Genomic DNA, 24,052 nt, shown 5'->3' on the forward strand with positions numbered 1-24,052 from the left:
CCCATCCTGCCTCTTTCTGCCTCCGGGAAATCGCTCCTCACAAAATCAGGACCCGGTGGGAAGTCCCCGTGGCCCTTGACCTCCACGGAACGCTCTTAACTCTCCTCTGCCCCGGCTCCATTACCAGAGAAGGCAAAAGTGCAGGTAGGAATGAGCTTAGTAACAGCTCTCGTGTAAAATTACTCAGGAACAAAGTTAAAATATTAATTACACCCTCCAGCTGAACCACAGAGCCCGTGACCCCTAAAAGCGTGAAACCCCAGCTGGCCCCTCCGCTGGTGCGCGCGATGATGGGTGATGACGATGGCCAGCACCTAGGGTGGGGGGGGAATAGATGCAGACGGGGCTGCACCAAACCCACACGGGGCGCGCGCCTCCCTGGACCTTCTGCCTGGGGAAGTCCTCTCCCAGTGACCCTAGACTTGGCCATTACGCTCGCTTCAACCAAACGGGCCAGAGCAAAGGGATGCATTCTCGCCGTTCTTGGGAGCCCTGCAGCTACCACCCAGTGACCAAGCCAGGCTGGCCTGTGGCGGGGTGAGAGGTGGATGATGCAGTTACCCCCCGACCCCTGCCAACGACCAGCCCACCCGGGAGACGTGAGTGAGGCCTGCCCACCAGCTGACCACAGGTGAACTCAGGGGCCACAAGAACCAACCGAGTCCTGCTCAGATGGTCCACTTTCCAAATTGTGAGATAAATAAACCAGGGGTCGGCAAATTATTGCCTGCGGGCCAAAGTCAGCCCACAGCTTGTTTCTCTAAATAACGTTTTATTGGGGCTCAGCCGTGCCCATTCACTTGACTGCTCTTGCTTTGTAGAGAGACTGTACAGCATAAAGCATGACACATTTACTCTCTGGCCCTGAAATAAACAGTGGTCCTTTTACCCGAAGTTTTGGAGCGTTTTCTTCTGCAGGTTGTTAGCTGACACAACCTCCATCTAATTGTTACTGATTAGGTGGGTGTTACCATCCCCCACAGCTGAGGATCAGGCAATGCCCGAGGCCACACAGGTGGTCCACGCAGGCGGCACCCGCAAAGCGGAACTGAACTCTGGTTTGTCCGACACCGAAGGCCCCGTCATCGTGCCGGCTTTTCAGAAAGTGCTCCTAACTGGATGACTAACTTAACAAATATTCCACCCTGACCTCCCAGGTCCTCTCCTCCCTCTTCAATAAAAGATGGCAGGATAAAATTTCAAATGAACAAGAGCACATCCGTGTCAGGAACATCAACTGAGAGCCACGAAGGTCCACTCGAAACAGCACCTTCAGCCCCCCGGCCCAGCCACCTGGAGCTCCTGCGGGGCAGTGGGTGGGGGAGTGCCCCTCGCTGAGAAACCCTCCGTGGGAACTCTCCGGATGCACCAGGGAGCGGAGGAGCTCAGGTGGGCCCCCAAGGCTACCGACGACCCCTGCAGGGGCAACAGGTACCCTGGAGAACTGCCGGGTCCCCCCACCCCCGTCATCCGGAGCGCCTACACAAACCAGGTGCACTTACAGCTCAGGCCAGAGGCTCTGCAGAGACCAGACGGGGCGGGAATCCACGGCGGGGCCTGAACAGCCAGTCCCAACAGGCCAGGGGAAGCGAGTTGGCGGACTCCAACCTGCCCGTGACGCGGGTCCAATCTGAACAGATCAAGTACACACAGGTGCTGCCAATAATGATGATGAGCGCAGCTCACGGTACACCAAGGCCCGTCAGAGTGAGACAGGCGGGGACCTGGGACCCTTGGCTGCAGTGCTGCCGTGCTTGCACCTGGACAAACGTCTCCTCCGGCTACAAAATACAAAGAAACTATAAGGGACTAAAAATAACTGCATGCGTGTGCAATTGGGGCATATTCTGGACAACAAGATACAAACAGGCCAAAAAGCCCAATTGCCGCTTCTGAAGAGCCTGGAGCAAAAGCAGGGTCCTGCGCATGCCCGCTGCACAGAACACCACCAAGGGGGAGGGCAGACCACCTAAGCCACCCCTCCAGCCCGACCCCTGGACACACCCCTACCCACCCCCCGTATAAAGAACCAGCTTGCCTCCCATCCAAGCGGCGAGTGAGCAAGCAAGGGAAGCTGTTACTTGTTTTCGCTCCCCCTTGCTACAGCAGGGGGCCCAGTAAAGCCTTGCTTGAATTTCTTGTCTGGCCTCTGATGAATTTCTGTTGATTAAGGAGGCCAAGAACCCTGGTCGGTAACAACAGTCTCGACTTTATGTAAATGATCTCATTTAATGCTCAAGGCCACTGGAGAGGTGTTATTACCCCATTTTCAGGATGAGAAAACTGAGGCCCAGAGAGGTCAGCTGGCTCGCCCAAGGACACACAGCAGTCACGTGGCAGAGCTTAGGTACCACCTACTTGGAGGACACACAAGCATGCACCAAAGTTCGTCCAAACACTCCCCAAAGCTGCAAAGATTCTGGGGCAAGAGCAGAGAGGTAAAACAACTGCAGCCCTGCCCCATCCTGGCCAGCGCTATACTCCCCATCTGGCCAGAATCCTCCGGGCCAAACACCGCCGACTACGGCCTTGAAGACAGATGCTCTGGAACACTGCACACACTCATCCCCGCCAGGACAAAGGCCCCGCCCAGGTTCAGAAGCACATTTGAGAAGCTGACCCCGCCTTCATCCTCCTCCCCACTCCCACAGGTCGGGGGAGGGGGTTATCCAAACTGAGTTCCAGGGGCAGATTTCGTAGTAAGTGGTCAGTAAAGGCCACTGGGCACCAGGATGGACAGACACACGGGGAGAGAAGCTGGACAAAATCCTCACATCCCTCCAGCTCTGAGACTGGCCTGGTCAAAGCACAAAGGCACCTGCTGGGCTCAAAACCCCAGTCAATGCACCTCTCTGGGCCTCAGTTTCCCCTTCTGTAAAATGGACATAAAAATACTTCCTCCCAGGGATGGATTGTGAAGATGCCACGAGACCACAGGCATTAAAGTGCCTGGCACCAGTAGGCAATGAAACGTATTCTGACAAAGTCTGGCAATGAAATGCAAATAATAATAACAATTAATCAAGCTACCCACAAAGATATAGGTAACTATTATTTTATTTTTCTTATTTTATCTTATTTTATTTTATGTGATGGCATTGTTAATAGGAAATATTTAACAGGAGTTTATTTATTATGATGTAATTAAGTAAGCCTGGTAAAGAAATCATTTTCTCACAACATGGGGCATCATGGAGCTGGCTGGCTGGTCTGTTACCTCGGAGGTATTTCCTGTCTTCTGGGAAAGCACCAACCCCACCACAGGCCACTGACCCCACAGCCAAGCACATGTTACATTCTGCTGGGGAATCTGCCGGGTGTCACAGGTGACTGCACAACCCGACAGCCTTAGGACCACGTGGACACCCCAGCGGGGACCAGAAAACTGCCCATATTGTCTAGGGGCAGCAATGAATGTTCAATAATAATAATATTATGCTCAGACACCTCCAGTAAGAATCCAGCTTTTTTGGAGAATAAACCCCAGAAGCTATTTCACTGGGCCTGGTCTGGGTAGAGAGTCTACACCAACCCACAGTGGCCTCGGGGTTTGGGGGAAGCTGCCCGGCCCTGGGGACCTGGGGTCCAGCAGGAAACCTACTGGGACCTGGCCAGGTCCCTTCTCCTTCCTGAGGCCCAGTGTTCTCCCAAAAGCTGGACCTGGGTCCCCCAGCACGAACATTCTAGAATCCGGATCAATCCTAAATTAGCTCTGGGGTCCCCTCCCACCCCAGTCTCTCTGAGAGGTGGGCCTGAGCTCCACCCTGGGGTAGAAGGCTGAGATGATAGAGAGGTTCTCTCCTCTCTCCCTTTTCCTCCAGCGAAGATTCTTGGCTGCTAAACCCAGGAAGCACATCTGCAGGAAGAGGGCTCCATCTGAGAACAAGACAGTGGGGCGACAAGGCAGAAGCAGGAGGGACTGGGTGGGGAGGGACAGGGGACAAGAAATAAGGAAGCCGATCCCAGCCCCCAGTATTATTACCCCATTTTCAGGATGAGAAAACTGAGGCCCAGAGAGGTCAGCTGGCTCGCCCAAGGACACACAGCAGTCACGTGGCAGAGCTCAGGCACCACCTACTTGGAGGACACACAAGCATGCACCAAGGGTCGTCCAAACACTCCCCAAAGCTGCAAAGATTCTGGGGCAAGGGCTGCTACAAACCCCTGCTGGCAGCAATAGAATTCAAGCCACAAATGTAATTTTCAATTTCCTAGTAGCCACGTTTCAGACAAGAAAAGAAAAACTCAGCTGAAATGAATACTTATATTTTACGGAACCCAATACACACAGAATAGTGTCCCTTCAACTTGTGGCACTAGCCGCGTTTCAAGGGCTCGACAGCCACCTGTGGCTAGTGCCACCACATTGAATGGACGGAAGTGCTCGGTGGTGGCCTGGGTCCCTCGTCAAGGAAGCATCTGTCAGGTCGCTGGAGATAAGACACCGGCTCAGCGCTTTGGCGTCACCCTGGTCTGGCTGAGCCCCTGGGTCCGGCATGTCTGAGCCTGACCCGCCCTGCCACGTGCTGGTAGGGAGCCCTGAGCTGACCCATCCCTCTGAACTGGCTCCTTTTCTCAACCACAGAATGGAATCATTTGCAACGTGGCTGTTTGCGGTCTAAAGGAGATCATACTGCCAAGTCTCAAAGCTCCTTTGAAAGGGATTGTAAACACACATGGTGGACTTAGAGCCAGATCGATAGAAAACCAATCCCCAGATGAGCTTGGGAGCTGGGTCTGTGACGGAGGGGGAGGGGCAAAGCCAGCAGGGGCGGGGGCAGGTCCTCCTGTGCTGAAACAGACAAATCAGATCCCGGCCTGACACAAGGGCCAACTCCCGATGGCATAAAAATAATAAACGAGTATAAAGCAAGCCATTAAAGTTATTAGAAGAGAATACAGGAGAACGTCTCATGACAACAGGGTAGGGATGACTCGGAACAGAGAAACCCTGAGACACCGGAAGGCACCAGGTAGTGAATGAGTGAGGTCTTGCAGAAGGGCATCCCCTCCCTGCTTCTCTCTCTGCCCCGACACCTTCCTTGGTCCTGCCCGAGACCTGGATGAACCCACAAAGGTGAGACCCAGTTCCCAGGTCTTTCCTCCTTGCGAGATGGGAACACAGGACATGGGAGGAATTGTGCTCCAACATACGGAGTCATTCCTGCTTTGTGGAGAGATTCAAGAAGAAAGATGGGCCTCTTTCTATGGGAAAGCAGCCTGGGTGAGGCGAGTGGGTGGGAGAGGTTCAGTTCTGCAATCCCAAGACCAGATGGGCCTTGGGCTGGTCACCGCTTCAAAACGTGCTTTCTGAAAGGAGGGGCTTGAATACCCACATTCATGGCAGCAGCATTCACGACAGCCAAAAGGTGGAGGCAACCGAGTGTCCACGGACAGACGAAAAGTTACACAAAATGTGGTCCATCCACACAATGGAAGATTACTGAGCCTTAAGAAGGAAGGAAATTCAGACACAGGCTACAACATGGATGAAACTTGAGGACATGATGCTCAGTGAAATAGGCCAGACACGAAAGGATAAATAATGTGTGATTTCATTCATACGAGGACCTACAGTCATCAAATTCATAGAGACAGACAGTAGGATGGTGGGGCCTGGGGCTGGGGGAGAGGGATGGGGAGTGAGTGCCAAATGGGATGGGGACAGAGCGTCAGTTTGGGAAGACGGAAAGTTCTAGAGATGGATGGAGGTGAGGGTTGCATAACAATGTGAATGTGTAATGCCACTAAGCTGTACAGTTAAAGTGGTTAAGATGGTAAATTGCATGTTACATATATCTTAGCACAACTTAAAAAGTGTTAAGTGCAAATAAGTGTTTTCACATCAATTTCCATCAAATTCTTCACTTCTCATTTACTACTTCCCTCCCCTCCTTCAAGTCTTTGCTCAAGTGCCAGCTTCTCAGGGAGGCGCACCCTGACCACCCCTCCCCCCTAGCCCCCTAACCAAGCTCTCCTTCCCTCCTGGACCACAGAAGGAAGGAAATAACAAAAGTGAGGGTGAAAATTAGTGAAAAAGAACATAGAAAAATAGAGAAAAATCAATGAGACCATAAGTTGGTTCTCTGAAAAGGTCAATAAAATCGACAAACTTTTCACTAGAATGATCAGGAAAAAAAAGGGGGAAATACTCAAATCACCAAACTCAGAAATGAAGGGGAGACACTTAGCAGCCTCACAGGAACAAAAGAGAGGATGAGGAAATGCTATGAACAACTGCGTGACAATAAATTAGATGGTTTGAGGAAATAGATTTCAGTGAGATGCAAACCAACCACCGTGATTCAAGAAGAAACAGAAGATCTGGACATACCCAGACCAAGTAGGGAGCGAGTTAACAAATTCAAAACTTCACAGAAAGACAAGCTCAGGCCCAGGGGGCCTCACTGGTGAATTCTACCAAACATTTAAAGAAGAATTAGTATCTCAGAAAGATACATGCACCCCTACGTTCACAGCAGCACTATTCACAAGAGCCAAGATATGGGTGAGCAACCTACATATCCGTCGACGGATGGATGGATAAAGAAGATGTGGTACGTATATACAATGGAATACTACTCAGCCATGAAAAAGAATGAAATAATGCCATTTGCGTTTGGCATGGACCTAGAGATGATCATACTAAGTGAAGTAAGTCAGACAAATACCATATGATATCACTTATATGTGGAATCCAAAATATGGCACAAATGAACTTATCTACGAAACAGAAACAGACTCACAGACATAGAGAACAGACTTGTGGTTGCCAAGGGGGAGGAGGGGTGGGGGAGGGATGGATTGGGAGTTTGGGGTTAGCAGATGTAAACTATTATATACAGAATGGATAAACAACAAGGTCCTACTGTATAGCACAAGGAACTATATTCAATATCCTGTGATAAACTCTAATGGAAAAGAATATTTAAAAAGAAGAATGTATGTATATGGATAACTGAATCATTTTGCTGTACGGTAGAAATTAACACAACATTGTAAATCAACTATACTTCAATTTTAAAAAGAATTAATATGAATTCATCACAAACTTTTCCAAAAAATAGAACACTTCCCAACAATTTTTTGAGGCCGATATTACCATGATACCATCCCAAGAAAACCAGAGACCCATAGCTCTTATGCACATACACACAAAAAGCTCAGCAAAATACTAGAAAACTGAATCCAGCAGCATATAAAAGGGATTATAAACCATGACTAAGTGGGATTTATCCCAAGAATGCAAAATTGGCTTCACATCGAAAAATCATTTAATGTAAGACACCGTACTAATAGAATAAAGGACCAAAAGCAGCTTATCATCTCAAGAGATGCAGAAAAAGCACTTGACAAAATCCAGCGGCCCTTCAAGATATAAACACTCAACAAAGAAAACATGAGAACTTCTTGACCCTGATAAAGGGCAGCCGCAAGAAACCCACCGCTAACATCACAACTAATGGTGGACGGCTGGATGCTTCCCCCGAGATCAGGAACCAGACGCGGACGCACTTTCTCACCATTTCTATTCAACGTTGTACTGACGGTTCTAGCCAGGGCAATTAGGCACGAAACAGAAGCATCCAGATTGGAAAGGAAGAAGTATGGAAAGTTCTCTCCTCCCTCCCGGTGGCTGCCCTGGTCCCCCCACCCCACCTCTGTCCACCGGTCCCTCTGCATGTGGACCCCCTCCCCAGTAGCAGAAAACAGCCTTCTTGCTTTACAATGTTGCCATGGCTGCCCAACTGTCACTGCCACACTATTTAGCTTCTGGTGACATCACACATACAAGTTACACCCCTAAGAGCGAAGTGCCAGCTGTGGATCAAACCAGCTCCTGCTTGGCTGAGCCCACATCCCACCACCCTAGACTCTGCCACCAGCGGGCCTGTCCCATGGGGTGGGGACCACCTGATGACCTTCTGGGGTCCCCAGCTAAACTTCACAGATGCATCCTGAATGACAAGAAAAGGGACATGTGTTAGAAACATCCACCCGACTATAGGGCAAAGCCAGCTTTCAGACCCACACCCTGTCCCTGTTGCCAGTCCCATGCTTCTTCAGGTGGTTCTCAATGTATGATCCAGGGAACCCTGGGGGGGTTCCCCAAAGCCCTTTGAGGGGGTCTATGAAGTCAAACCATTTTCATAATAACACTAAGACGTTAGTTGTTATTTCACTCTCACCCTCTCCCAAGTGTACTTCAGAGTTTTCCAGAAGCTACACAACATGTGATGTTGCAACAGACTGAATGCAGAAGCAGATACAAAAATCCAGCCATCTTCTGTTAAACCAGACAGTAAAGAGATTTTGCAAAAATGTAAATTGCCACACTCTTCATTTTTTCTTGTTTTGAAAAATAGCTATTTTTCATAAAAATATTTTATTTACAATAACACATGTAGGTTTAGTATTGTCATTTTTAAATGCATTACTAACTAAATATGTTTAAATTCTCTTTTTAAACTTCTAACAGGATAGATATCAGGAGATACAACGCACATAAACGAAAAGCTCTCTGGGGTCCTTAAAAACTCTTCAAAGAGGGGAGTGGGGTCCTTAGACCAAAAGTTTGAGAAGCCCTGTGCTACCCCGGCCCACTCGTCCTGCAAGGAGCAGAAAGGTCAGCTTGGGCTTCACCCCTGAGATGACACAGAGGAGGGGACAGGACACGTCCCTAATTCTGCACCTTGGAGTGCACGGCTGCCTGGCATAGGGTCCTGGCAGTCAGGTCAGCTCCCTCTGCCTTGGTTTCCTCCCCGGAGAACGAACACGAGGATACAAGTGCCCATCTCTCGGGTCTGCGGTGGGGATGGAGTGCGTCTGCACGTGGAGCCTGGCACAGCTCACACGCTCGCTGTTACCCTGATTTTCACAATGTAAAGTCATCGAGATGGTCCACCGAGGGAGAGAGACGGACGGAAGGACAACTCCGGGAGCCCGTTCAGCCCCACAGTGACAGTGACAGTCCTGGGTCCCCCAATACATCCCTGACCCTGGTCCGAGTGGGTGTCCCTCCCCCACGACCCAAAGAGCCTCACCAGAAAGAGAAACAGATCAAGAGGCAGAGCAGAATCCTGCAGACTCAGCAAAGACACCCCCGCTGTCCCTCACCGGCCTGGGACATCCCCAGAAGGGACCCCGAAGAATCAAAACACACCAACACCAGGCGGCCTAATCCCACATATTTCTGGACCATTTCACTGCAGGAAAGCCAAGAAGCCTTGAAACTCTTGGGAACCAAGAGTGTGCCATTCACCACCCCGTGTTTGGAGAATCATTAAGCTCACACGCCAGGCTCGCCACGACCGTCTTCAGGAATTCCACCCCCAGCTTTAACCGCAGCTGATTTTTTCCCCACCCTCCCGTCCCAGCGCGCCAGCTTTGTAAACATCCCAGTGGTAATCTTGGTGGATGTAAATTCACGTGCCACCTGCCGCAAACCGACATCCCGGATGTGGGTGGCAGGGAGCGGCCAGGTCTGAGTGCAGCTACCGGGCTGGCCCGGGTCTGAACCCTCAGGGTGAGGCCAAGAAAGAACAGGCCAGTGGCCTGACTGGTTTCGTGACTTCTGGAAGCTGAATACACATGTGGGAGGGGAAGTCTGGAACCACTGATGCTGTCCAGATCCAAGGAGAGGGCTACTCCGAACCGGTGCCCCCTCCGGAACCCTGGGATACAGAGAAACGAGACCTGGTCCTTTCCCGGGGACCTGCCTGCCTGGTGATGGCGGCTACAGGCAAATCCCTATCGTTTGCCACACCCCGCCCCCGGATGATGGGGGGTGGTCAGGAAAAATCCCAGACAGGAGCTGCTGTGCCATGTGCTTTTCGGGGTGCAATCAAGCAGGCAGAAGTGCCTCCTCCGCCCCCCACCCAGCCTTCCTCGCCCCCCGGGGCAGGGATCCCAGGCTGAATTTTCAGGAAGGTTCAAAGGCTCATTTCCCTCCTCCAGGCCGGCCTTCAGCTCTGCTCAGGATGTGTGACCCTCTCCTTGTGCCCCAAGCCTCCTGGGACCCAGTCTGGCAGGACACAGACCCCACTGCTCCGTCCTGCCCTTTCTCAGGCTCAAGCCACACCGTGGGCCCATCAGAGCCCCTGGGAAAGGGTCCTGGCGGTCCAGGCTCCTGGCCAGGATGATGGGCCCCGTTTCTCATTTCTCCTGTGCAGCCCTGGGAGGAACCCTGAGTGTTGACAGTCTGGGGCAGGACACCCCCATCCACAGGGCCTGGCCCATGTGGCCCATCCTGTGTCACCCTGTCACCTAGGTGTCACCCCTGTCCCCAGGGGGGAAATCACCTGCCAGAACCCTGAGGGCGGGGCTGAGTTCTTGCCCATTTCCCTCTCCTCCCCTGCAGGGGGCTCCAAACTGGGGTGTGTGGACCCTTTCCAAGGGGTCCAGTCTAAAGGGAATCAGTCTTTTCTGAAATAGCTCAGTCACAGAGAGGCCTGGGGTCCCCCTCTTCCCAGCAGCCCCTCCCATCTTTTACCTTTGAAAGGCCTTCCAGCCTCCTCTGAATCTTGGGGGGAGGGGACTCCCGGATACCAAACAAAGGGGGAACTTCACCTAAAGCTTTAATTTAAATACCAAAAACACCCACTGCCTGATCGGTGAGAGAGGCAGTTCCAGGAACATTTTCCTTTTTCCATTTCTAAAAATCTGTAATGTATTTATAGTGTTTGATCACAGGGCTTTCTCAATCCAGAAGTGACTTTTTAAAAAATACTTAGTGACTTGAGGTTACAGAAAATTTAAAAAATCAATGTATGCATTATTTTCTTTGCAGAGAAATATGCTCGATCGATTTAATAAAAGACCCACAAGCATAAAAGTCTATTACATCAGGATAACACTCCTCGGGGAAGTAGGGCTATAAATCCAAGAAAGGAAAAGAGCAAACAACATCCCCTAAAGGCCCTCCAGGTATCTGTCGAGGAAAGGTGGGTGTCAAGTCACACTTTAGGCCGCAGTGGATACGGTTAAAGTTAGGGAACAGTTACTTTTCAAATGTCAATATTTACCTCACAGACCACGCTCTACATCCTCGGCAAATATTTAAACCTACGAAGCACAACTTTAAAGGCTGACTTGAAAATGCCTGGGAAGTCTAGGGAAATGGTTCATGGAAGGATCTGGGGTGGGTATAAAGTAATTCAGGGTGCAATTCTCTCAGCTTTGCTGGATATCTGCACTTTTCATACAAAAATGCTGCAGGAAACGTGTGAGAGGACATACAGTGTTTTTAAAACAACGTTAAGGGAGTCGAGAGGCAAAAAAAATTTGTTTGGAAGAAACCTGTCCCAGCAAGGTAGAGCCACTGTGGGTGTGCAATGATTATCCACCTGATGGAGGCCTCCAGGTGTGCCTCCTAAATCAGGCCTCTTTAATTGAAGCAGCAGCTCAGGACTCCGGCCAACCATCTTCCTCAAAGTGTGTTCCTAGAACCCCAGACAGTGGGACCCTCTGGGGAGCTCCAGGCCTGCTTCTTGGGCCTCACACAGAATTTCTGTGGGGTGGGCCAGAAGCCCCTCACCCGAGAGGCTCATCAGGCCCATGAAATCTGTGGCTTTGGCCTTTTCAGGAAAGACTATTGTCCTGCGTGTGCAGTGCTAGCATTTGTTTGGGATTGCAAATAACTGGGTTTGGGGAGAGAAAAGGAGCCCTACTTAACTTCTTGGCAGTTAACACTTAATGCTTTGGGTCTCTATTTGGCAGGGAGAGTTGGTAAAGGGAGTACTACACTACTTTTGGAAGAGAAGCCTGGACAGTTTGAAAATGCTAAGTTTGGGCACATTATTTAACCCTGGACCTGCACCCTAGAAACCAGCAGAGCAATAAAATGTTCTGTTGCCCAGGTGCCCATTGACATTTAGAAGGAATTCCAGAAGACACTTGAGTGTGGGCAGGTCTGTGAAGACAGCACAGTGTTGTGACCTGGGGGGTGCCCAGAGACCCGTTCAGGTTTCCTATGAGGTGAGGACTTGTCATAATGACACTAAGATATCGGCTTTTCTTCCCCATTCTCAAGTAAACCTGGATTTTCTAATGAATGGAAAGCAGATGCCCATGAGAATCTAGATGTCTTAATAGAGAGATGCATGTCAGTTTCTAATGGAGTCATGAATTATAATAAAGGTGACTGTATACATAAGAAAAAAACAAGAAAGGAAGGAAGGAAGGGAGGGAGGGAGGGAGGGAGGGGAGAAGGAAGGAAGGAGGGAGGGAGGGGGAGAGAGAGAGGGAGGAAGGGAGGGAGAAAAAGAGAGAGAAAAAGAGAAAGAAAGAGAAAGAGAGAAAAGAAAGAAAGAAAGAGAGAGAGAAAGAAAGAAAGAAAGAAAGAAAGAAAGAAAGAAAGAAAGAAAGAAAGAAAGAAGAGAGAAAGAAAGAAAGAAAGAAAGAAAGAAAGAAAGAAAGAAGAAAGAAAGAAAAAGAAAGAAAGAAAGAAAGAAAGAAAGAAAGAAAGAAAGAAAGAAAGGAAGGAAGGAAGAAAGAAAGAAAGAAAAGAAAAGAAAGACAGAAAGAAGGAAGGAAGGGAGGAAGAAGGAAGAAAAAGAAATCTGCAGCTTTGACATTTGGAGCTTGTGGCTTCAATCCATCCTGAGAGTCAAGGAAAGGACTCTGAAAACCTCACAAGGACAATTTTCAAACCCTGTCCCGCCCCTTCCTGCACTGGTTTCCTGCAGCCAATCACCGGGGGGCCCTGCAGCCGCCCACTAAATCCCAGCAGCCCTGAAGGCTTCTGCTGCCTACCCCCCTTCCCCCCAACCCTCGGAAGTGACACATGCCTCAGCTGGCGCATCCCCAGGGCGTAACCATCAAGCCCGACACAGCTCACGATCCCGAGCCCTGGGCAGCCTCTGGGATCTGCCCCAGTATTGGGCGTGGGCTCCCCTCTCCCTTCCGTTAAAACTGCAAACCCCTTGAGTGGTGGGAAGGCCTGTGCTAGATGCATCCTTGGCCCCCAAAGACCCATCTCAGAACAACCACTGGAGCCAATGACATTAACATTTTTAGCCCCTTCAAAGCATTTCTTGAATCAGCTTTCAAAGGAAAAAAAAAAAGGCCTATCACATCAAGAAGTGTGATCAGAAACTCTGGTTTTCACTTTCTGGCTACAGTTTTTCTCACACCACAGTAACAAGAAAAATCATCTTCGAACCAGATGAATTCTCCCACTGGGTGACGCGTGCAGTGTGCCGGCGTAAGGGCTGGGCTCTCCCAAGCTACCTGGGTGCGACCCCAGCTCACCGTGCACTAGGTGTGTGGTCTGGGGCCAGTGGCTCCACTGCTGCGAGCTTCAGGCTCCTGATCTGTAAATTGGGAATAATAACCAATCGCACCTCTCTCCTTCCGGAGTTTTGAGAGACTTGGATGAGGTCGTCTATAGCGAGAGTGCAGCGCCAGGCCGGGCAGAAGGTGAGAACCTGACAGCTGCCAGAACAAGAACCAGACCATTCCCGCCAGGTCCCAGGGCAATGCAGGCAAAGACACGGTCAGACACCCCAGGCCTCATCCAGGTGTTTTTAGACCCCCCATCCCCTTCCTTTCCCAGACTGGGTTGGGAATGCTCTCCGTGCCCTACAGCACCCAACGGTCACCTCCATCACAGCTCGTGTCCCACCGTGCACTAACTGTCCAATCCCCCTCTTCTCCCCTCTGGCGTGGAACCTCCCGTGGTGGTCTCCTGTGGCCAGCTTCTGGCCCTCAGGTGATTATTTGTTGACTCGTTTTTTACAATGCGCAGAGAAAATCCGATATAACCTAGATCACCTCTGAATGAACGGCAGGCCCCTCATTCGGGTGGGCGGGTCAGGTGCAGTGGCCAGGTCACAAGGGTCACCCGGCCCTGCTCCGAGCCCTTCACCCCATCAGTCCCAGGTGAGGGCTAGGGGCTCCCAAGATGAAAAAGACCAGGCCTTTGTTTGGGGTGCTTTCCTCCCCACCCATCCACAAACTACCCCCTCAGTCAAAGCAGAGGATTCAATAAATTTGCCCCAGGGGTTACTTGGATGATCAAAGACCCTAAATGTTCCCTCCCTGGGGCTCAGGACAATGCAAGGCTCCAGGAGAGGCCGTAAATGTACTTTTCTCTTGGTTTTTCCGCCCACGCTCCCCTCCCCCCAACCCAGGAGTAACTACGGACTCCAGATCCAACAGCCTGCGACCAAGCTGGGCCTTAAGTTGACAAAGCAGGAGCTGGAATCCTGGGGAAACGTGTTCAGCGGTCAGGGTCTGGGATCCACTCTGAATTCATTCCCACAATTCCCTTAGCAACTCCCAAACTGAGCCCCACTTTGGAAAAGCCCCCTGTACTCACCCGAGGTGACAAGGACACCAGAACTCTATCATTTAGGACTCCAGGACATATTTAGAAATAAAGCGAGTAAGACAAAGAATTCTTTTTCTAGAAAAATCAGTTCGACTAGTGTTTTCCTGCACATTGGTTAACTCCTGCCACGTTTTTCGTATGTCAAGCTTTTTCTTCCATCCTTTTCCCCAACACCGATGAAATATAAAATGCAATGCTATCTCGGAACAACTCCATCTTCCTCCTGGTGGCATTTCTCACATCGGACCCCCTGCCGAACCCTCGACGATCCAGGCTTCTCCTAGATAGGGCCCCCTGCCCCCTGAGGCTTGGACCAAATTGGTGACTCTTAGGTGCCAGCTTGGGGGCCTTGCTCACAACCCCAAGCACTTCAAGAAAAAAAAAAAAAAAAAATGAAGGAAGGAAAACCTCTGGGAAATTCACCTGAATGTGAACAGGGCTTTCTAAAGCAAACTGTACTTGGAGCCAGGAGGCAAAAAGATTCCCTCCCCAAGCCCACCCCCAAAGGGATCTAATTTGTTCAAAGCAGCCAAGTGCTGTCAACGGTGCCCACTGGGAACCACCTTTATAGGCAAAATCACTTTATTCGTAAAGGGCTCCTTTTGATTCTTGAAGAATTCCAGCCGCTTCCACTGGGGCCCAAAGAAGCACCAGCTTTCCACCCAATTCTTTCTTCTTGGAAAAGCAGAAATTCCTCAGCATAATAATGGAACCCGCTTCCTTTACAACACTGCACTCCAGGAGTTTTACATCCAGACACTTGTAAAGCAGCCTAATTCTTATGAAGACAAGGGTCTCCCTCTGGCCTCCTTAAGGACACCGTGACTTTCTGGGCAAAAATCTACGCTACCATTTATTAACCCCCCCTTCGGGCAGCCACATCCACCTTTGCCCCCCTTAATCACTGCCGAACCCCCAGTGGGCACAAAGCTCCAGGCAGACAGATGTTCAACCCCTTTATCAAAAGGCAGCCTTGTTATCGCGGACAACTGGTTTGAAAACTCGGGTCTCCAAAAGCAGCCGCCTTCAGGGCCTCTCCTGGGCGTCCCGAAACCCCCAGGCGCGTAATCGGTGGTCACTAATTATTATTTAACGCGGACAGCGCGGCACTTGGATGGAGGCTGAACCCAGCGCCCACGTGCTCTCCCTGCGGCCGGGTCAGCAAAGCCGAGGGACAAGTCCCAGGTAGAGATCAAGGCGCCCTCAACGGAGGACTTCCGAAATTACCTCTCTGATTCTTGAAGCTTAATTTAATTAGCGGATTGACCTCATTAAGGTTCGAACTTGAGTTTCAAACAAAAAGAGGTCACGAAACTATCCAATTTACCATCTCGAACTTCCACGCGGAAACCACTTTATTTTCGGAAGGCCTCTAAGGACTCCCGGGACCGTGCCCACAGCTGCCGGCCACGGGACCCGCAGGTACCGCGGCCTGAGTTCCCACCTGGGGGCCCAAGCGCCGTCTCAGATCCGGCCGCCCGGGGTCGATTTAAAAGCTCCGCCTGAAAGCCCACTGTCACCAGCAGAGGCCTCGCCCCCTTCGGACGCCCCCAGCCCCACGGAAACACTGACCATGCCCGCGCGCCCGCCCTCCCATCCCGTGCAGTGTCTGCGCGCAAACCCGCGGGAGGCACGCCGCTGGCCCGCACCCTCCGAACACCGGCGGCGAGGTCATCCGGCCCCGGCAGCAAGGTCCACCCCTAACCCCACACCCTCCGAACCCGGGCAGCGAGGTCCTCCGCGGGGATCGCACCTGCGCGCACAATCCAGCTGCCCCGGCTCCGGCGGCGAGCGCGCGGTTGGTGTCTCCAGGCGCCCCCGGCGCCCGGACACCCAGCGGAGGCGCCGGGGCCGCGGGCTGCGCGGGCGGAGCGATGCCCGGGCGAAAGTTGCCAGGGAAACTTGAGCAACTCGAGCCCGCCGGTGCCAGCCTCCTGCATAATTCACGGACGGCGGCGGCGGCGGCGAGGCGAGGGGGCGCCGCTCACCTGCACCAGCCGGGCCCCCCACCCCGGCTGGGGCGCGCGGCGGGCAGAGGCCGGGCACCTGGCGGGGGCTCTGCTCGGCCCCGGGGACCCGGGGATCCACTCGCGACCGCCGGGCCTGCGCCAGGTGCACCGGCCCCGGCCTCGCCGAGCCCGCTGCTCCAGCCGCGCGCACCTGGATGGGGGCTCTGGGCGCCGGTGCGGGGCGGGGGGAGCCGACGCAGGGTCTCCGGGGACATGGCGACCGCGGCGCCTGTCCCCGCCCCCGCACGCCCCCTGGCGGCCCCGTGCCAGTTCCACCGCCGGGCATGCGGGCCCAGGTACCCGGGCCAGCGGGCGGCGACCTAGGGCAAGGAGATCCCAGGCAGGGGGCGGAGTAGGTCCACCTGCGTTACCTCAAGGGAAGGCGCTGGAGGTGAGAGGGTTCATGCGCGCGGGGGACAAAGGCGGTGCTCCTGCGCTCTGCCCCCAGGCCGCTTCCAAAGAATTTTAAACCGACCCCTAGTCCTGAAGGAAGACGGCGGGGCGGGGGTGGTCTCTACAGAGAAGCGACCCCACCAGGACGCGAAGAACCCTTTCCCCAACCCCACATCCTCAGCCTCTCTGCGCCCGGGACTGCGCGGACCCGCTGACTCCTGGAATCCAGACTCACCCAAAACGCATTCGGTGAAGCCACCTCCTGTCCTTCCCGGCCGCATGGGGTGCCCCCGCCACCCCCGCCCCGCACGCGAAGCTCACCGAGCCCCCCGCCGCCGCCTCACCTGGCTCGGGGCGCAGCTCAGAGAGTCCGGGCCGGTCAGAGCCGCAAGGGAAGGGCTGGCGTCCGCGCGCACCTGGCTCGGCCGCGGGGACCCGAGCGACGCCGCACCCAGCCCGGCCGAAGCGCGGGAGCCGCCGCCGCCGCCGCTCAGGTGTCCGGGTACGGGGTGGGGACGCCGCGGCCCCGCCCCGCTTTGCAGCCGGGCCGGGGGCTCCCGGCAGGGGCAGCTGGGCCGTCCCTCCCCTCGACCGGGCGCGGGCGGTTGGGACCGGCAAGGCTGGGGGAGGGGTCCCCTTTCCGCCAAAGGGCGCGCGCGGCGGGGGACTCACGTGCGCCCCCCGCCCCGGATCTCCCCGCACCCCGCGGAGGCCGGTCAACCCCTCCCCACCCGGCCCCGGCCGGCTCCCGCCCGCCGAGGCGACCGGCGCGCGGCGTGCGGGGTCTGTTGGAGCAGCCCGGCGCCGCCCCGCCCCGCCCCGCCCCGCCCCGCCCCGCCCCGGGCTGCGTGGCTCGCCGTCCACACAACCGGTGAAACCCAGCGGACCTTAAAGTCCCTGCATTTTGCAAAGCCCGGTTCCTTCCGCGCAGCCGGCTCCCGCCCCAGAGTGTTTTATATTCACAGAATTCGGAGATACAGAGGCCGATTGCCCATCTGAAGGTTTGCAGAGCAGATGAAAACTTTGTGCCTGGGTATTGCGCCGCCATCAGCCTCCCGGGGCCACCTTGCACCTGGATGGGCGCTTCGTCCAGGGCGTGCAGACGCGTGTCTCGGCCAGCGGCCCTCCCAGCCGGGAAAAGCTTTAGCGAGTGGAGGAATTAAAACCAACCGCTCAGATGAAAACTGAAGTCGAAAAGGCACCCTCCGGAGACGCCCGAAAATCCTGTTGTTATCCAGGACTCCGGGATCGCTAGGTTTGCCAAAACCCAAAGCGGGGCGGGGTGTCCTGAGCCTCAGGCCCCCAGCACCGAGCTGGGAGGGTGGCTTTACGCCTCCCAACCTGAGGTTCGAGCAATCGGCTAACAACTTTTCCGAAGACCCTGATAATTCACTGGTCACTCCACCTGTCTCTGAGTAAGCTAGGGACGTTTCTGAGTCCTGGGATTTCCAGTATTCTGCAAAGGGGGAGCACTTCCTGCCGCCAAGATGTGCAAGTCTGAAGGGGTGTTGGAGGGGTTGGCAAACACCAGCGTCCAGGCTGTGATGTAGAAGTGTGCTTCCGGAATAGCAAGCCTTCCACTATGCAAAACCTCAGTCCATGTCTCCCCGTGAAGAATATATATATATATATATTTATTTTTTAAAGTCAGTTTTATAGGACATGCCTGAGAGATTTGCATGGGCCGGTGACTTCAACATAACCAAAGGCAAAGTTAAATATTGGCTCTAGGTACTTTTTTTTTTTCTCCTGCTTGCATAATTGTCCCACGTTTCAAAGAAGTCTTTAAAAGCACTTAGATTTAAAAAAAAAGAAAAAAGAAAAGAAAAAAATGTTGTGTTTGGGGCCTAGTATTTCAGGACACACATGGGGTAAAATACCGTAACTCCTTTAGGACGGCTGCCAGATGCAAACTCCTTTCTCTCCTCTGCTCCCTTAAGGATGAGATTTAATAAAATATTTGTTGAATGAATAAAGGAGGCAATCAATCAAATAATAATAATCCTTCAAACAGGAAGAATGAAGCCCAGGCAGCATCTTGCAGGCATAACTTCTTTGGCCTGGAAGCAGGGGATCTTGCTGAGGGGGAGGGGGGGGGATGGCCAGCAGAATGTTCTGATGCTCTTTGGGTTTGTCAGTGGCGGCTCTTCTGGGAAGTGGCTTATAGGGAGTGAGGGGGGTGGGGGAGGGCTTTCTTCCACGAGTCCCTCCATGACCCCAAATAAAACGTGTTATCCAGGGAATTCCCTGGCGGTCCAGCGGTTAGGATTCCACACTGTCACTGCCGAGGGCCCAGGTTCAAACCCTGGTCGGAGAACTAAGGTCCCAGAAGCCGCATGGCAAAGCCCCCCCCGCAAAAGAAAAGTTATCTGAAGTGGCATGTTTGTCACTACTATATTTAAAATAGATAACCAACAAGGACCTACTGCATAGCACAGGGAACTCTGCTAAATATTCTGTAATAATCTAAATAGGAAAAGATTTTGAAAAAGAATAGATACACGTATATGTAGAACTGAATCACTTTGCTGTACACCTGAAACTAACACAACTTTGTTAATCAACTATACTCCAATACAAAATAAAAATTAAAAAAATATAATAAAGTGGTTTGTTTGCCCTACAACTCCAATTCAAGTCCCTAAGATATCATCCCCCTCCAACCAGATTCCCACCCCCCAGACTCTCTTGCTCGGATTTCTAGAACCATCCTGCAGATAGCAGAGGAAGCAGCTGGCCAGAATGCAACCAGGGACACATTACTGCTGTTCTCACAGAGGGCTCCAATGCCAAAGCCCTTCTGCTGTGTTCAGGAAACACTTCCCTGGGGACCCAGGCCTCTGCCAGCCCCTCCACCCAACTGGACGCCCCTCGGCCACCCGCTCCGGTCCCTCTGATCTGTTTGTTGCTCAACAACAGGGCTCTGTGTGAGCCGCATCTTTTGGCATTTTAAGGACAGTATCCTGCTTTCGTCCCAGTTTCTCTGTGTCCATTTCGGTATCCAGTTCAGCCTTGTAAGGATTGGGCAACGTCTTTCCAGTCTTCAAAAACCTCTTGTGAAAAGGCTGGGGATCCAAAAACACTGCAGCGGTGCCTTGACTCACTCCTTGATGCCCTGAGAACGTGTTTCAGGGTAGGGGGCACCCTCAGCCCCTGACAGCCCGTGCCTGCCAGCGTTTTGCACCTTCGGGCATCCCTGTGCATTGCTCGTTTGAAGCGATCTTCTTCCTGGTGCACCCGGAGCGGTCGCGTCACAGAGCACCGTAACTCCATCTCAGTTTAGGAAAAGGGAAATCATCCTTTTTGCTTCTCGCTGTCAGAACTGCCTGTTTTGGCTTCTGTAAGCTGCCTTTACCTGGACGCACCCCACCCCCCAACATGTCTGATGATGTGTGAATGAGCTAGCAGCAAGATGTAACGCTTTCCATCTCTGAGCCTTTCTTTTTCCTTGTAAAACCTGAAGCATTCGACCATCAGTCACAATATTTCTGGGTTGCCACCCTGAGCACAGGGCACGCCAGGATTTCCCAGAAAGAGTAACTGCTTTACAGAGAAGTAGAAACTGGGGCATCGTACCGTGAAGGGATGCGAACGTAACCAGGTCCTCTGTCCTGGGAAAAACATTATAAATATTTTGTGGCTTTGATTAACCCACATGCTCGTTGCATTCAGCGGTAGGCTTGGTCTGTCCCTCCTGAGGAGAAGGTCCGGGGTTTGGGATGCTGGAGGCCAGCATCCTTCTTCAGAGAAGGGTTCTTAGGCTACCCAGATGGGAAGGACCTAGCCCAACCCTTCAGTTTACACGTGGGAAACTGGGCAGCAAGGATATATGGGACTCACCCAGGGACATGTGGTCAGAGCCAGGTAAAGTCAGGTGTGCACAGGGGAAGCCTGGTAAAGGCAGGAAAAGGTAGGTGCTCCAGCCAGCAAGTTTGCCCCATCCCCCCATCCCTGCCAGACTCCCCCACGCTCCTGCAATGTTTTCTACGTGTTTTCCACTGTAGCAAGAGATCCACTTCCCTCATGTTCCCCTGCACATCAAATATTGGCCCATACACTCATTTATTTGTAATTTCATGACAATTTCTAGCTCAGTTCCATAACCTGACACTATAAATATTCCCAGGTCTTGCAAATCCCTCAACTCCTCTGCCAGCGTGCCTCCCATGTAGCCCTCTGTATCTTAAGAAGGAGTTTTATTACTCTCCTTTAATTTTCCACGAAGTTATTTTCCATGGACTTGTTTTGAAAAGCCCCCTGGGACTGATATCTGAACAGAGAGTTGGGGCTGCTCACACGGGGAGCGCCGAGGGAGCCGAGGGAGAGCTGGCTTCTCCTGGAATCTGTGTTGGTAGGTGGGGCTGGTCAGAATCTCTCCCTGCTTGACTGGCAGATGGGGCAGCAGCGGGCAGGAGGACAGGCCGGCAGAGGGGCTGAGGCTTTCCCCGTAAGGCGGCCCCCAGGCCAGCGTCTTTCTGCTTTCTGCTCTAGGACATCTGCCAGCCCCCTGCGGGTGCCAACGTAGCCTGAAGACTGCGGGAGTTATGGCTCCAGGGGCAGCTCTCAGCCATCCTGGAAGCATTCTGGGAGACTGGAGGTGGAGATGCTCTGCTCCCCCCCCAGCAAGTGAACAGTCCTGCTGGGGGAAGTTCTGAGGCCTCTAGGAGGTGCCATTGGTGGCCCCCATGCTTATGGCACAGACCTCAACAAAACCCCTTTGTTGGGGGGTTTCCTCCTCTGTGTCTCCCTTTCCCCACGCCCTCACTCCTGATTCCAGGTACCAACTCTCAAATACAGCATGCCGCAACCGAGTCCTTGTCCCAGGCAAAGCTTTCCGGGGAAACCCCAGATGAAGTAAACACCCTCTGTGATCCGGTGTCATGTCCATGAAGATGAAGCCCAAAGGGACAGCCGAGATCGCCCTGGAGGTGACGTGACCTGAGGCCAGAGGAAGTCCCGCTAAGGAGGCCTGGGGGGGCGGGGGGATGGTCAGCTGATGCAAAATAGCAGGAGCCACTGGACGCTATTACAGGAAAATGAACATATCAGAAAGTCCCCTTGTAACCAGCTCAGAGGCTCTTGGGGTTTGCTTGGCAAGCAGACAAATTAAGCAAAACCTTTTAAATTATCTACAGACAGAATACAGCAGGGCTTTGAAAAAACAACACACCATGACTAAGTGAGCTAGAACGTTTCGCTATTAACAAATCTATCAGGAGAAATGTTTGATCAAACAAAACTTCTTAGTAAACAAAAAGGTATTGTTTGAGACTATTTTGATATTGTTCAGTTTTAAATATCAAACCAAAGCCAGCGTGATGTTCGGCATGAAACACTAAATCACTCTCATTCGATTCAGGAACAAGATATGGGAGCCCGCTTGGGAGTTCCCTGGCGGTCCAGTGGTTAGGACGTGGCACTTTCATTGCGGTGTCCCAGATTCAATCCCTGGTCGGGGAACTAAGATTCCGCAAGCTGCATGGCACAGCCAAAAGAAATAAAGAAAAAGATATGCGGCCTGCTAACATTACCAGCACTTAGTATTTCTCTAGAAGTGCTAGCCAATGCAATGGAATAAGGAAATGAAATAAGAAATGTATATATTTGAAAAGGGAGGCAAACTTACCATTTAGGGAGGCACTATGATTTTCTAGATGAAAAAATCTAAGGAAATAAACTGAAAGCTCATGAAAGAGTTTAGTAAGGGGACTGTAGGAAACCAGCAGCTTTTCTATTTACGAACAATAAACAGTTGGAAATAGGAAACAATGACATTCCTGGAATCAACAGAACAAAAGGGAAAAAAGTGCCCGGACAAATATAATGAGAACTTTTGAGACTTAGAGGGAAAAAAACCTAAAAATTCTCTTAAGAGAATGAAAAAAGTACAATAAATAAAGAACTGGTATAGGGTTGAGGTTAAGAACAGGAACTGTTAAACCAGACTGCTTTGTCCTGAGTCCCATCTCCACACCTACTAACTGGGTGGACTTAGCTGTGTTTCCTAGCCTCTTTACATATTCTAAATATGTAAAGATTCTTTACAGACTAACTATCTATTTAGAAAGTAATAGAAATCATTAAAAACCCTAACTGAAAAATGGATAAATGACAGAAAAGGACAAGTTATTTTTAAATATTTTTTAAAATGATAAGTCTTTTTAACAAATGATGGTGGAAGAATTGAACATCCATATGGGGAAAAAAATGAACCTCACACCTTATAAAAAATTACCTTGAAATGGATCATAGCTCAATGTAAAAGATAGAACTATACAACTTTTAGCGGAAAAGCTAGGAGAAAATCTTTCCGTCTTTGGTTAGGCAAAGGGTTCTTAGTTATGACAACAAAAGCATGAGCCATAAAAGAAAAGAAAATGGATACACCAGACTTCATCACAGTTTAAAATTTTTGCTCTTTGAAAAACACACTATAAAGAGAAGGAAAAACAAGACACAGACTGGGAGAAAATTCTTGCAAATCACAGATCTGCCAAAGGACTTGAATCCAGAATACTCAAAATAAGAGCTCAAAAAACTCAGCAATAATCTGAAACAAGCTGCCCAAGGAAAACATGGGCAAAAGATGAGGGCAACGCCTTCACCGAAGAAGATATTCAGAGGGCAAAAGAGCCCATGAAAAGATGCTCAATGTCATTCATCATTAGAGAAATGCACATTTAAACTACACACCTCTTAGAATGACTAAAAAGAAAAAAGGGCTGAAGACGAGGAGCAGCTGGAACTCTCACACATCGCTGGCGGCTACATAAAAGGGCACAAGCTCTTCGCAAAACAGTTTGGCGGTTCCTCATGAAACTAACCACATACTTAATACATTCGACCCAGGTATTTACCCAAGAGAAATGGAAACTGTTTCTGTAAGAATGTTTGTAGCAGCTTCAGTGCTAGCCCCTCACATCTCCAGGTCCCTCACATCCTCCTTCGCCTGCCCTGCCTGCATCCAACGTGCCTCCTCAACCCAGCAGGTACCCGGACCCTGTCCCCCAGCACCTGCTGCTGGTTCTGAACCTTCTCCAGCCCTGCCCCTCACCACCTCGTCACACCTCCCACCTCCGGACGGCTGGGCGGGCTGTACCTGGAATTCCTGCCCTGCTTTAAGTCCCACGGGCTCCCACCCCTCCTGGCTCAGCTCCAAACTCCTCCCGAGGTCCTCAGAGGCCTCGGCCTCCCTTCTCATCCCCTGCAGAGAGTGGCTCACGGTCCCCTCCCTTCAGAGAACCTTGATGGCACACAGATACTTGCTGTCCCTTCACTGGGCTAGAAATCCCAGGGGCGCTTGGCATTTCCCATCCCC

General features: G+C 51.8%; 2 protein-coding genes across 2 annotated transcripts in view; one reads left to right on the forward strand and one right to left on the reverse strand.

The window, feature by feature from the left end:
- Positions 1-17,707, reverse strand: part of SHANK2 (SH3 and multiple ankyrin repeat domains 2) — a 559,042-nt gene extending 541,335 nt beyond the window's left edge. The window contains exon 1 of the mRNA XM_082476803.1: positions 17,622-17,707. The gene's annotated coding sequence lies outside the window, so the exon portion shown is untranslated. The remainder of the gene's footprint in view (positions 1-17,621) is intronic.
- LOC309667868 (uncharacterized protein) lies at positions 1,364-18,710 on the forward strand (the record flags this gene model as incomplete). The annotated part of the gene is made up of 6 exons (XM_082476804.1): positions 1,364-1,509; positions 14,133-14,227; positions 15,733-16,002; positions 16,062-16,732; positions 16,916-16,983; positions 17,700-18,710. 6 exons carry the CDS (start codon positions 1,364-1,366, stop codon positions 17,731-17,733), a joined length of 1,284 nt encoding a protein of 427 aa, XP_082332930.1. The 3' UTR covers positions 17,734-18,710.
- Positions 18,711-24,052: the final 5,342 nt, after the last annotated feature.

This window comes from Balaenoptera physalus (assembly GCF_965194825.1).
Source record: "Balaenoptera physalus genome assembly, chromosome: 10".
Lineage (NCBI taxonomy): Eukaryota > Metazoa > Chordata > Mammalia > Artiodactyla > Balaenopteridae > Balaenoptera > Balaenoptera physalus.